The sequence below is a fragment of the Aphelocoma coerulescens genome, chromosome 2 (assembly GCF_041296385.1).
Source record: "Aphelocoma coerulescens isolate FSJ_1873_10779 chromosome 2, UR_Acoe_1.0, whole genome shotgun sequence".
Lineage (NCBI taxonomy): Eukaryota > Metazoa > Chordata > Aves > Passeriformes > Corvidae > Aphelocoma > Aphelocoma coerulescens.
Genome location: NC_091015.1, coordinates 91861240 through 91876301, shown reverse-complemented (window position 1 = coordinate 91876301; position 15062 = coordinate 91861240). Strand labels below are relative to the sequence as shown.

The following is a 15062-nucleotide window of genomic DNA, read 5'->3' as shown; positions in this document are numbered from 1 at the left end:
TTTGTCTTCCTCCAAACCTATCCAAAAACATTTTGACATACGATAAGGAAGGATGGGGACAAAAAGAATGCTGTCATATTATTAAAGTATAACCCAGCAAGGAGACCTAGAAGGGCTGTAGAGAAATACACTTGTCACTCGTGCCTCACTCTTGATAGATACTCTACATATCCTTAAGTTTCAAATGGTAGTTTTTATTATTGTCTCCTTGGGCAAACTACTACAGTGCTTATCCACCCTTTAGTATAAACTGAATTGCCCTGGTTTTTCAATCAACAGCTTGTGAACAGCAGGCTGAACATAGAACCTCACTTTGTAAAAGATAACTGAGTTTTACACTAAAAATATATTTCCAAACATCAGTATTTCCATGCTTATTTCAAATTAGCCATACTCAAGTGTCAGGCTTTCAAAGACACATTTAAATTGTCAATGCAAAATTTGTAAACAGTTTTCAAATAACTTAGTAGCATGCCAAAAGTGCACTAAGGCAGAGAATTAACTATTAAGTACAATCTTCATTGGCTCGCATATCAGTAAAAGTTGATATGCAAAGTATCAGCTTTTTCTGTTGTCATTCTGCTTTTTTGTTGTTTTGCATATTTTTTTTCCTGTATTATTCCTATATTTCCTGTATTAATAAAAGAGAAGACATAATGAAAAACTTGATAGAGAATATAAGTGACAAGTGGCAGCCCCATATAAGGCTTTCAGACTATAAGACCCTTTCTTAGGGCAGAAAAATATCCATATATCCTTACTGACATAGCTTCTCTTTATTGAGATTAAACTAAAATCTGATACTTGATTTCTTTAACATGCCAGTGTAATGAGTTTGGCAATGCTGAATATTACTGTGTTACTCCTCCCATGGAGATCGTATCTCTGGAGGATATTCAGCAAGCAGAAAAAGAGGGGGAGTAGAAGGGGTGTTTTAAAAGTCCAGCAACAATTTATTTTCTAGAGTGAACATTTTCTTCAAATACTCCTCTTTCGGTGATCTCAAACTAATTTATTGACCAAGTCTAATAATATACAGAGTTCATCACATTTCAGGTCTCTAGATCTCACAATCAAAAGATCAAGAGATACCAAGTACAAGGTGATATTGGAGTACTGAAAATATTATCCTCAGTATTTCCCTGAGTTCTAAAACATTTTCTCTGACTTGAACACTCTTACATGTGGTGGTACACACAACACCAGGAACATCAACTACTGATGTCAAACTGGCGTAGGACACCTGGTACACTGTAACAGTTACGACAACCAGCAGAATCTGCCCATTCTACTTCTGGACAACTTATTGTATTCCACAAAATTCTGATTTCCAAAATTTCAGAATCACAGAACAATAGAATATGCAGACTGGGAAGGGACCCACAAGGATCGTGAGTCTCCCAATTCCTGGCCCAATGCAAGACACCTCAAGAGTCACACCATGTGCTTGAGAGCATTGTCCAAATGCTTCTTGAACCCTGTCAGGCTGGTGCTGTGACCGCTTCTGTGGGGAGTCTGTTCAGTGCCCAAACACCCTCTGGGTGAAGAACCTTTTCCTGATACCCAACTTAAACCTCCCTTGGCTCAGCTTCATGTTGTTTTGAGTCATGTCACTGGTCACAAGAGTGAAGAGATCAGCACCTGCCCCTCCACCTTCCCATCATGACGTGTCTAAATGCCGTGTTTGGACATGGAAGTCAGTAGCCTGAATTTCAGAAGGGTTTCCAGCTATTTTCAGAAGGATTCCAGGTATTACCTAGCTGGGCACATATTAGCACAGTGACTATCAACCATTAGCTGGCAAAGACACCAACATTTTTTGTGGTAGCTAAGTTGATTATTGAAAAGAAGAATCCCTAACTGACTCAGTTAAGCTATAGGCTGAAAACTGACACGGGGAAAAAAAAGCAGACAAAGATCAAAAAAACAAAACAAATCCAACCAGTTTTTTTTTCAAGTGGCCAAGGATTAAAACCACATTGCTCATTCTTAATTACGGTCTGACAAAGGCTGCTTCAGTTTCTTTTCTTACAAGATAATACAAATGAACTCCTTAAGGATTGTGAATGTAAGGAAAATACCATCTTTTCAACTTTTTCTAAGAAAATCTCTCTTTGTTTTGTTGTTTCTTCTTTTTGGTTTTTTTTTGGGGCAGTGGTGGTGTTTATTAAAGGTATTTTTTTTTGAATGTATGCCTCCTAGAGATAGCAAAGAACTCAAATAATGCAAACACATCAATGAAAACCTTCTGGTATAACAAAGCCTTGCAGATTTTCCCATTGTTTTGTTCTAATTGAATGCTTTCTTCCAGCTATTTCATTTTCATTCTGGCTTAACAGAACTATAACCAAAACTAGGTTTCCTAATAAAGAATGGTAGGATTTTTTTAACCTCTACTACCTTGAAACTCTCAACATATTTTTACTAGGATATTCTGCTTTACCACAAGCCCATACATGATAAGCTTTACACAAGACGGAGAAATACATCTGACAGTACCATGCTTAACATTGACAAAACTCTCTTCAGGAGAGCAATCTGCATCTTTTTGAAAGGTTCTACCTGACCTGGTCACTTACAGCAACATAAAATCATAAAAGAGATAAAAGGTGGGAAAAAGACACAAAAAAACCCCTACAAAATGTTGTTTTATCAGAGCTAATTATTCTGACTCGTAGAATTTGTGATGAATGTTTTCAGAATCTTCATTTTCAAAAACCTGCATGCTTTTATTGCTGTTTTTAATTTTATTTCCGATAAACTTTTTTATTTATTCAGTTGACAAACGTTCATCCAAGCATGAATTGTTAAGCTTTACACAATTCACAATGATGAGCAACAGTGTGACAAAACTTAAAGCTTATTCAGCTTCTGAACTACTAAGCAAACATACATTGCAGAATGAGATGAATCTTTAGCTACAGCATTTGCTGACAAAAGTTAAGTGAAATCTTCTCTTCCCACTGGTGAAATGCCTGTCTCTTTAAAGAACATCACTTTTAAAACCCCCTTTTAAAATAGCCACGCTATTGGCTTGTTTTAATAAAATAAGTACAAAAACTACAATTGGCATTTTCATAGGTAATGATAAAATACTGATCCTTTTTTCACTGCTCTGAAATAACTGTTGACTTTTGTTTTTTCTTTTTAAAAGTTAGCTTTCTAATTTACATTTAATTAAAAGGATTTTTAAATTTTTGTTTTCAAGTTAGAAGCTTCCCGGTAGCATTTGGAGATATCACAGCAATCAAACCAGCGTGAAAAGGTTTAATACATTTAACTGGTAAATCTTGAGTTGATAAAGAACCACAATGCAGGCTAAACAGTTTTCTAATATGTATTGAAATGCATGTTATATATGTATGATGGTGTATAAATTTTACTTGAAAGTTGCAGTGTTTTTTACACAGGACTGTTGATCAAACTCTTTCCATAAAAAAAAAGCCTGTTCTGTCCTCATATTATGACTAACATATCTTTGTCTTTTGGCTCATGTTTTCTCCAGAATCCAAGCTAACCATGCCTTTTTCCAACTTTGTTTTAATACCTACATTCATATTTTAATATTTACATTCACAGACAAAAGCAAACACATTCACTAGTTCAGGTAAGAGAGGTTTGGTTTTTTTCTGAAATACTTGAATCGAATCATAGAATATCCCAAGTCAAAAGGGACCCACAAAGATCATCAAAGTCCAGCTCCTGGACCTGCACAGGACAGCTCCAAGAATTCAACCACATGCCTGACTGTTACCTAAATGCTTCTTGCATTCTGGCAGCCTTGGTGCTATGACCACTTCCCGGGGGAGCCTGCAATTTGATGGCAAAAAAAAAAAATAGAACAGTAGAATACTAATACAACTCTTTTCCCAGGATTTATGATGAAATAGTAATAAAAAGCACAGGGTGGGAAGAGGAAGTTCTTATTAATTCTGTGGATGGAAACTCTAGAACCTATCAGTGCAACCTGTGGCAATGTTTAACCAAATTCATGGTGAAAAAGTTTTTCTTACGCCTAATTAGAATGTTCTATGCTCCAACTTGCATCTGTCATCTTTGATTCTACCCCAATGCACCTCTGAGAACAGCCTTCTGTTCTGTCTTCTCTAAGTCCTTCCTTTACCTAGGTATAATTAGAAGACTGAGCCCTCCTGACCCTTCTCAGAACCTGCTCCAGCATGCTGATGTCTTTCTTGTTGTGGGATGCCCAAAACTGGATAGGGCACTTAAGGTGTATCCTCAAGAGCTTCCAACACAAGGGATGAATCACTTGCCCTGATCTCTTGGCTACACTTCTGCTGCTGCAGCCCAAGGTGCAGCTGGCCTTTGCTGCAAGGACACACTGCTGACTCATAGAATCACTTAAGTTGAAAAGGCCTCCAAGGTCTTTTTCTGCAAGGCTGTTTTCTATCCCTGGCTGTGTTGTAACAAGGGGATACTCCATCCCAGATGCATTTGCAAATAATTTATAAATTTCAACTTGATAAGGTTCCATTCAGCCCATTTCTCCAGTCTGTGCAGGTCTAGGTTGTGGGAGCCTCACTTCTATGAGGCTACTGCATTTGTCAGTCCTTTGTATTAAATATCTACAAAAACCACTATATATCCTTTCCCAACAAGTAGCCTAAATCAGATCTAACACTGACAGCTGTACAGGAAAACTGTAATTGCAATTTTATTAACTTGACCAACACAGCAGCAGCTGTCTACCAATGTCACAATGCATTCCACCTATTTCTTCAATGTTCTTGAAATGAAAGCTCTTATGGGTTTATCAATTAGACTTGTGGTACTTCTCAGTGAATTTGCAAAAATTGTATCCTCCTAAGGAAAACATAAGTTTCCTGGTGTTAAAAGTGTGAATAACATAGGCATTTCTAAGGGAGAGAACTCTACTGAAGAAAGCATATACAAAGCAGGTGTGCTTTCCATGTTATTCAGTTTATTAGACTGCATTTTTGCAACTTGTGAGATACAGAAACTTCAGCATATTGCTTCAGGCACTCAGGCACAAATGACAGTCTATTCAAGAGACTTTCAATAACAAATGGCACATCAGTTCTAGCAATTCCAGTACTGAGTAGAAATTCAGTTGAGAAAAAGTCTGTTGCCTTGTAAATTCTGTGTTCAAAGAAAAAGAGTAGGATAGGTTAGAGCTACACTCCTCAGTTCGAACACTAATGCTCCTTAAAAAAAAAAAAATCCAAAACAACAACAACAAAAGCCCAAAGAAACTGCTCACATAAAACCGTGATAAAGAATATGAAAGAGAAACTTAAAAGTTCTAAGGATTTGCTAACAGTATACTTCTTCAATATGTGCTTAAAATTATCAGAGACTGAAGAGTTCTAAAGATATGCTGGCATCTAATTGCCCCACCCCCATACTAAAGGGAATGACAGACTGATAGATCTGGCCCAGAAGGAATAAGCACCTCAGCCAGAGGAATGAAGCAGCATAGAACATGACTTGTCTCCTTATGGAATGTATCATGAAATTTTAATACTCAGCAGGCTGAGTAATGAACTGTTCAGAGGCTGCCAACAGGGGAACACTGGGGAAGGGAGGAGTTCACAAGTTTTGTCCTAACTCATGGCCTAAGCATTTTATTCCGTTTTATCAGAAGCTACTGATTCTGCCTTTGGTTCACAGCCAAGTACTTGTTCCTTAAAAGAAAATAGTCAAGCCCTTTTTAGCAAAATTCCTGGTGAATACAGTCCCCAATCCCCTAAAAAAATGACTACAGATCAAGGATATGTCAAAGAATACAATGCTAAAGAAACATTCTCAAATGTAGATGAGCACTGGGAAGTCAGCACAGCAACCAGACAGAACTTTGACTTCATTTAGTATTTGTGTTAGTTCTAAGCCCCTAAAATGATGATTTAGAATTTTTTGGACAGAAGATTACTTATTTAATACATGTGGGATAAACAACAACCCAACACAAACAATATTAGATTATTATTGATTTCCTCTTTATATCACTTGCCAACCCTAAGGACAGCTATCTAACTGTAAGCTTTTGATGTTATCGTCTGAAAAACGGTATTTCAGGTACTTCTTAAAATGTTTTTAGTTAAAATGCTAGAAATTGTGTGGTCGTACATAAAACATTTCCAGGGTAAATTACAGATGTCAAAAATTTGCATAATATCTCTTCCATTGTTCTATGTATTGCTATATTCCAGACAGATAAGCAGTCCAGTTATTAAACTTCTTGAATTACTGGAGTTTCAGAACTAAATGAAGAGTCAGTTGATGTTGATATCAGTGGTAACTCTAAAGTATAACTTTATCAATAAGAAAAAAGTTCACCAAGGAAACATTTACTGCACAACAAGAAATTTCCCAACCTTCATGTCACTGACTGGAATAATCCTAAAATAACAGCATTATTTAAACATACCTCAGTATTACTCAAACATATTTCAGATAACGTTCTTGAAATGCAGCCATACCATATGTAAAATTTAAAGTGCTAGGCAAACACACTTGACATGCAAATATAGTATTCTACTGCACTGCCAAATATTACCTATTTCATGCTGAAAAAAATTTAAGTAACATACTTTCTCTAATGTTGACAAGCCTAGATGGTGACAAACATATAACAGAGGATTTTATCTTAAGGAGTTAATTCTCAACTGATTTATTAAGAATGCTTGTATTTAAGTCAACTTCGTGTACAGCTTCTGCTGAATTAGTGAAAGATTTTTCTGACTTCTGCCATTTTAATGAATCTTGCATTCAGTATTTTTGTTACATCTTTGACATTCTACTGAATAATTATTTCCTACTTATAATGGAAAAACATCATTTATTTGATTGAAACGTTGTTTGAATTGCTTAGCTTGGCATGTTATACTTACTATTATCTATTCATATTTCCACTGATAAAAACAGAACACATGCCTATACAACTTTTTTCCTCAATTCTTGAAACTCTAGTACCATCATCTTCCATTTATTAGGTTCACTGAGAAAACAGAAACACACGTATCAAGAAGCTAAAAACTGCAAATACTGTACTTCCACTAAATTCACCAAGAGATCAGTTTCCATTTGTTACAATTTCTTAAATAAACTTGCCATCCTCCAAACAATGTACCAGGACAATTTCTTAAAGTAAGCCAATGTTTAAACAAAGAGAAAAACTTATATCTTCTCATTACATTTTGATGACAGGTCAGCAGCTTTACGTAATTCATTCTAAAGCTTTTAATACCTTGAGTGATAAAATTATGATTAAACAGGTTCACTTATCAATACATCTCTGCAATTATGAAGCTAAAAATCTTCAGCTGAAAATTACAGCTGTATTGGTGGTGGAAACAAGTTGCTGATAATCCATTCAGACTCCAGCAAATCAATGAATTCCAAATGTGACTACTATTCTGTTACTGGACAAACAAGATACAAAATTGCATGAAATTTTCTTTTTAAAGAGCAGGTCACAATGCAAATTTTCAAACTCTACTAAAATCTCATTCTCCCTAGTGTATAATTTTTTTACAAAAAGATTATCAAACTTGGCGATAATTCATAACAGCAACAAAATTTACTAATTACAAAGACATCAACAATTTGTACATTACCTAATGCTGCTCATGCTTCCAGTTTCTGATCCAAGTTTACATCTCTCCAGCTGGCTCGCAACAATCTGACGTTCAGCCTCAAGTTCTCGAGTCAGTCTCTCAAACTGCAGTTCCTGAAAAAAGAAAGTTAAACCATTTGCTTTGACTTCTCTTGAGATTAAGAAGGAATTTCCAAATACATTTAGTAAGTCAGGCCTACAGAGTTCATGCAGATCTCTCAGTAGCATACAGATCTTAGCAAGTTGACCTAAGTATGATCACAAATAAATACAATTTGTGTTACTGAAAAAAAAGATGCAAAGTTCTGTGGGTGATCCTGTGGTGACAGAAGTTTCTGCACTTAAAAATTGATAACCATCACCGTATACACCAGTGAAATAAACTAAATTGTAGATGTATTGATATGGCCTGAGCAGAGCTTAATTTCTGCATTTAATGATGTGCAGTGGGGAAGCTCAAGTAGTTTTGGACAAAAGCTGTGCTAACATTCCTACCACGAATTTAATGTATTTTCTTTTATTCTGCCAAGGAAACCAATCACTCCTACCAGATAAGATTTATCCAAAGAGCTTATAAAGGTACTTATAGTGTGGTTTTGGTTTTATACACAAAAGATTCTTTTTTTTATTAAAAAAAAAAAAAAAGTAAAATGAATATAAGTAAAATCTCCACCATTTCTTAAAGGACCACGTTCCCCACTAGTAGCACTAGTTTTATCAAATTAAAATATTGAATACTTTTGGGGAGCTAATGGTTATTGCAAATTTGTCAAGTGTTGCTGCCCTTCCATTTTGGTCATAGTTACATTACATCATTTTCACAGGTAAACAAAAACATCTCTCCTGCCCCTTTCTGATGAAGGCTGAAGGAGAAATATTTTGAGAGTCCATTTCTTAAATAATTCCCTTACCCACACAGATTCACCCATTATCTCTTTCTCCCTCTTTTTTTTTTTTTTCAAAAGGACCTCCCTGTAATGCAGAGTATGGGAGGGAGTCCTTTGAATAACTCCTCAGAAAGGTCCTGCCTGGCAGAACAGCACTGGAAATTACTGGAGTCATGAATTATATCCACCAAGGGCCATTGAGAACTTAGTATTTGAGAGAAAGGAAGAAATGGTAGAAGCAGAGTAGGACTCATAAGTGTTCATTCTATGTCCTACCCAAAACCTCTGACCAAGAAATCAAGGTTAAATGAAGGCATTAAACTTTTCAAATCTCTGAAATGAGGCAAACCATAACTAAAATGTAAGATAGGAACTGGCTGGTGGTCATTCTGCTTAATCCAACTGGATCACTCCTCTTTGTTTCTCTTGCTACTGACATGGAATAACTTCTGTCCTGCACTATGAGTAAAGGGGGACATCCACATAGATTATACACAGCATGAAATAGCCAGTGAATACTTAAATGGCCACTGACTATGTGAAAAAGCCTGCTTAACTGAGAATTTATTATTCCAAACAAACCTATACAGAGTACAAGAATGCCACTGAAAGTCAGATTGATTTGAAGATCAAAACATCACTGCTCATTAAGTGAAATGGTCAACAGTGCTATAGTAATCAATAGTAAATAGTATTCTCTTCACATTTTTGTAGTGTGCAGAACTATCTTTTTCACTGTTGCCTGAAGATATGATTAATAAAAGTCACCTGACAATAATCACCTCTTTCATATATGCCTCCTTCACAGAGAGCTTTTCTCTCACCTAGAAGAATCAATTGCCTGAAAAGCCAAAGAGACAGTTGATCGGGTTTCCAAGAGTTATTATTCAAATCCTGGTCTTGTTTGCATAAAATAAAACACTTAATGCAGAAAGGATTGTAACAGAAATACTACTAAATTGTTGAAGAATGAAAAATCAAAGTGATACAGTATTTGCCATGCCAGCATGCTTATATAAAAGCATGCAAGCCTGGAGAAGTTTTGATAGTGTAAAATACCCAAGAAAATCAAACTGAGCATTATGTTTACTTTCAAAATAAAAGCAGAAGTTTTAACAGCTATTCTGTTCCGCTGCATTTTTTAAGCTCCTTGATTCTATCGCAGCAATGCACATTTTGGTGCTTAGCATAGATTTTCATCCAGTCAGTTCCCCTCTCACCATCCCAGGTGAGGCAGGTCAGACGTGTTCTTTGCCGTGGCTTGGCACGGGCACTTGGCTTACCTGCCCAGTAAGAAGGTGCATCTGTCCCCATAATGCTGCTAAGAGAATGTTAAGCACCAAGAACTTGGGAACACATGCTCCTCACTCTCTGTTGTCCACCTGCCTTTTCCTAGACATCAAGTGCAGCTCATTGTGTTCTTTAAATCTAGCAGGGATGCAAACAGTGTTTCTCCAGTTTCTCCCTTTTGTCCATGCTATGCCAAGCCAACTAAATACAGAAATGCCCCAAACCTATTTTACTGAAATACTTCAAAAGTAAGTATTATTTTGCCTTTTTCTTTCCTTCAATGGTCTGGATTGTATATCTTCTCATATCTTTTCTATGCTTTGTATTCCTTCAGTTAATCACTCTAGTTGACAACTTTTCCAGAAACTTCTGCATTTCTTCAACTAATACCCTTTTGTCATGATTACTTTGTCCACAGAACATTTTTTTTGCTCATGATTCTAGTCTCCAAAATATATTTTTCTACTCTTCACTTTGACATTTATTTTTCTTTCCTACTTATTGCTTTCTGTTCTCTTCTGCCTTCCATCTTTCTTTCATTTCCTAGCACATTTCATGACTCATCCTCCACTAAATCTCTTTCAGTCCTATTACACTAAGAGCTACTCCAGCAAATGCCTTAAACTGATTGGTTTAAGGAATTTCTCTCATTCTCTCTCTCCCTGGTTCCTTATTGAGGAAACTCTTTTCTTCTCAAAATGTAGAAATTATTGTTTTCTGGTTTCACTGCCCACATTACTTAAGTCCTGCCCTGAAGAGATTACTAGAAAAGGGCAGTTCTATGTATGTTACTCCTCAAGCAGGAAGCAGAGATGTACTCAATCACTTAAGAAAGAAATAATTTTGGGTTTCTAATGCATGAAAATGGCTAGAAAACATGAACAGGAACATCATTACCAGCTTTTTAATTGCTACTATTTCTTGCTTAATCATGTTCTGTCAGGTGCCATGAGAAGTCAGAAATTAAAGGAAGGAGATAAAAGGTGGGGAGGTGGGATATGTGCAGAGTTAAACACTTAGTACTTCAAGAATTATCCTCTACATTAAATTTAATAAGCAACTGTGTTTGGTATTCCCTCATGCCATGAAAAAAGTGCAGGTCCACAGGGTTGCCTTTGGACTGAAAAAAGGAAAGAAGAATTCAAATAAGATTTATGAATCTGTTTTCCCTCCAAACCAAGAAACCTAGGCAGAAAACAAATAAATAAGCTTCCTTCTCTTTGTTTGGGAAGCAGTGAGAGTGACTAATATTTGAATAAATCCATATGTTTTAGATTTCAAGCAGCTGTCACAGTGTAAGAGGACAGAAACCAGAAATAGCATTTGCTTACATTTTATAAAAATAATCACTGAACCTGACTCCATCATTTGTCTTATTTGTTATGTTTACAATCATTTTCACCCGTTCATGCCACGTTGTGTTATCTTCACAACTTTCTATCATCTGAATCAAGCTAATCAGAACAACAAAATTACAAACAAATTCCTACTCACTGATTATGCAAATCTGTTGTCAAGACAATTGCAGAATGAAGAACAGCAGAAACTACAATGCAACATCAAAATTAATTTACTTAATAGCATGTCAAGAGCAGCCTCAATGACTGTTTGCCCATGCAAAGGCACTACAAAGTGCAGGGACCAGTCTGGCAGTCCTTAGTGCTTCGCACCAGGAGGGGGTGTGGGACTGGGAAGCCACCAGAGATCAGAGATAATGATGAGAGTAATCCAGAGAAATCACTCAAGAGAGCAACTTGGAAAGTGAAGAACTTCATGATAACCTTATCAAATTGTTTTGAAGTTATATAAAATATTTATCACCTAGAGCCTGAAGTAATTTATGTTTTAAAAATGGTATTTGTCCACTACCATGCTGGGGTTAGTTTTGTAAAAAATATTCATTATTCCATAGATGGCAATTCAATGCACTTTCTTTTTCAGCAGGAGTTTTGTATTTTATCTGTCCTCTGCAGCCACCAAAGCTTCAAGCACTATATAAGACTTGAGCCAGGTCATAACACTTCACAGTGGTCCAGACACTGAACAAGCATGATGGAAATCTTCACAGCCTTCAGAAAAGTTAGGAACTCCTGAGCTCAGGGCGCACCAAACCAGAGGATACTCTGGGTTTTTTTGCTTTACATCTGCTGGGTCATCTGTATTGACCCATTTGAATGTTGGGAAGGGTAAAATAGGGCAAAAGAAATTTGGCTTGTATTTGGAGTTGATCTCATTTTACTTTGTCCTTTACAACCTTAAACTAATCCTTCAATCGTTTCACATAGAGATATGTATCAATGCCAATCAAAAGACACAGTAAAATCAGTAGTGACAGTAAAAAACAGCTGATTAAAAACAAACAAACAAACAACTAAAAGAAGAACAAAACAAAAACAACAAAAAACCCACTAAAAAAACTATCTAAATTTAGGCCCAAGAGGGTTGCAAAATTACTGGGTTCCTAAGAATCACTAGGTCACGACATGAAAAGAGGAGAAGTGTTTGGCTTTTGATTGCAAATATGCTATACAAAACCTAATTGGGGCAAATGGTGATCATTTGAATCTTCATATACAGACAAATAACAGCACTGATAATCCAGGTTGGGAATCCTGGGTGACATGAATACAGGAAGTCTGATTACAGCTACACTAACTAATAAATTGTCTCTGGAATTGAAGTCTTCCAAAGGAGGATCTTAGAAACCACAGAACTTCAAAGAAGGTACACAGGCTGTAGAAGTGTACAACGTTGGCTCTATCTTTTTGTAACCTGTTAAACAAGAAAAACCGTACCTCAGTTAACGCCACAAGTAGTAAATGTATATTCCTAGGTACATCCTATGGCATCATGCACAATGCCACATACTCCACATCTATACACTCCAAATGAATGCCACTACTCAGAGTGATGTTGGTAACAAACTGTTCTTAACCTATTGTACCAAACACACATGAATAGCAAAAACTGGAGCACATGCTTCCTAAGGAAAACAGCAAAACCTAGGAAAGTTTAGCTTGGCAGAAACCTAGGGACAGATAGCATCAGACACAAACCAGACCTGACAGCCCATCCTGTAAGTAGAAGGAAAACAGTGTCTTCATGCTTTCAAACAGTACAAAAACCACCACTACCAATAGCCCCAAACATCTGACACTAAATGCTCTTCAAAAGCTTCGAAACTGGACTTTACAATCAATAGTACCAATCAATACCTTCCACATTCTCTACACTCTCTATTGTTGGACTGTGTTTTCACTTGTTCTGCTCTTATCCTTTTTCACTGGACTGTTTCATTCTTCCATTATACTGAGTAACATGGGGGTGATGGAAAAAGCTCACAGAAAGGTAATCAGACAAGCAGAGAGGCGGCAGATTCAGAAACTCAGTGGTGGGTACATATGTTCTTGAAGAATCCTAATGGAGAGGTGACTGCACCTATAAGTACAAGTTTCCAGGTAATCAACCTGAAGGAAGCAATTCATACTCTGGAGGGCAGGACTACTACTCAGATGAACTTTGACAAGCTGGAAGGCCAACAACAGTGTCATGAAGTTCATGAAAGAGAAACAAAGGTCCTGCATAAAGGATGGAATCCCTTGTAACAGTACAGCATCTCCTCAGAAAGGATCTGGGGGTGTGGTGGACACAAAGTTGTGATCAACAGTGCATTGCTGTGGTGACAATGGCCAAACACTCATTTCACTGCACTAACAAGAGAGCCACTAGTAGAACAAGGAAACGACTGAAGTGATTATTCCCTCTTATTCGGTACTCCTTAAGCATATATCAAGTAGAGTGGTTGGTTTTGGGCCACCAGGACAAGACATGACAAGATTTTTGAAGCAAGACCACCAGAGGGCCACAAAGATAGTTGGTCAGAAAATTAAAGCACATATTATACAAGCAGAAGGTGAAGGAATTTGGTTTGTTTAGCATGGAGAAGAGACGGTCTAGGGAGGATGTATTTCACCGAATCACTAAGGTTGGAAAAGACCTCCAAGATTAGAAGTCCAACCTTTGACCAAGCACCACCATGTCAACTAGACCACAGCACTAAGTGACACATTCAGTCATTTCTTGAACATTTCCAGGGATGACTCTCTTCCAATGCTTAACAACCCTGTCAGTGAAAAATTCTTCCTGGTGCCCACCTGAACCTCCCCTGGCACACTTTGAGACTGTTGTGCCCTTGTCCTCTCACTGGCTGCCTGGAAGAAGGGATTGATCCACACCTTGCTATACCCCCGTCAGGCAACAAGGTCACCCCAAGCCTCCTTTTCTCCAGGCTAAACAGCTCCAGCTCCCTCAGCTGCTCCTTATATAACTGACCCTCCAGACCCTTCACTCTCTTGACCTCCTTCAGACACGCTACAGCCCCTTGATGTCATTCTTGCAGGCAGTGGCCCAGAACTGAACCCAGGATTTGAGGTGTGGCCTCACCAGTGCCAAGTACAGAGGGACAGTCACTGCCCTGGTCCTGCTGGCCACACTATTGCTGATACAGGCCAGGATGCCCTTGGCCTTCTTGGCCACCTGGGCACAGCTGGCTCATGTTCAGTTGCTGTCGACCAATACTCCCAGGTCCTTTTCTGCTGGGCAGCTTTCCAGCCACTCTGTCCCCAACCCATAGCATGGCTGTTGCAGACTTTTACTTCTTTAAGGGGATTATAGTGAACACATCACCAGGCTCTTGCCAGACACATGCAGCAACCAGACACAGGCAACAGTGACAAGTTGCAACAAAGTAAATTCCAACTGAACAAAAGGTAAAAGAACAAACACAAACAACAAAAACAGTAACGAAATTAAAAAAAAAAGAAAACAACTCCAAAATTAAACAACACATCGAGGGTAGTGAAACACTGGAACAGGTTGTACACACAGAATCTCCATTCTTGAAGATTTTACAAGTCATCTTCACATCTGATCTAACACTGAAGCTAGACGTGGTTGGAGTAGACCTCCAGAGGTCTCTTTTAACCTATTTTTTCCATGATCCTAGAACTGATGAGTTCTGAATATTTTTTCAAGTCTTTATACCATTGCTATTGATTAGATCAGAGGCTATCAAACTCTCTGATCATGATGATTACATAAAGACATGTTTCACTTTATGTAAATGCTTGTATTTTATCTGCCTGAATTTCTCTAGTTTATTCCTTCACCTGATCTGACTGATTTAGCAATCCCACGCTTCTTTACAAGAGATTAGCATGGCATCTAGGCTATTATGCATATGGATTATTTACAGGATAAAGAACTAGTTTGGCTGATTACAGTGTTTA

General features: G+C 37.4%; 1 protein-coding gene across 2 annotated transcripts in view; it reads right to left on the bottom strand.

Annotated features, from left to right (window-relative positions):
• Positions 1 to 15062, bottom strand: part of CTNND2 (catenin delta 2) — a 658514-nt gene that overhangs the window by 401753 nt on the left and 241699 nt on the right. For both annotated transcript variants that reach the window (XM_069004021.1, XM_069004022.1), the window contains one exon: positions 7599 to 7711. In XM_069004021.1, coding sequence (XP_068860122.1) covers positions 7599 to 7711 — 113 coding nt within the window. The remainder of the gene's footprint in view (positions 1 to 7598; positions 7712 to 15062) is intronic.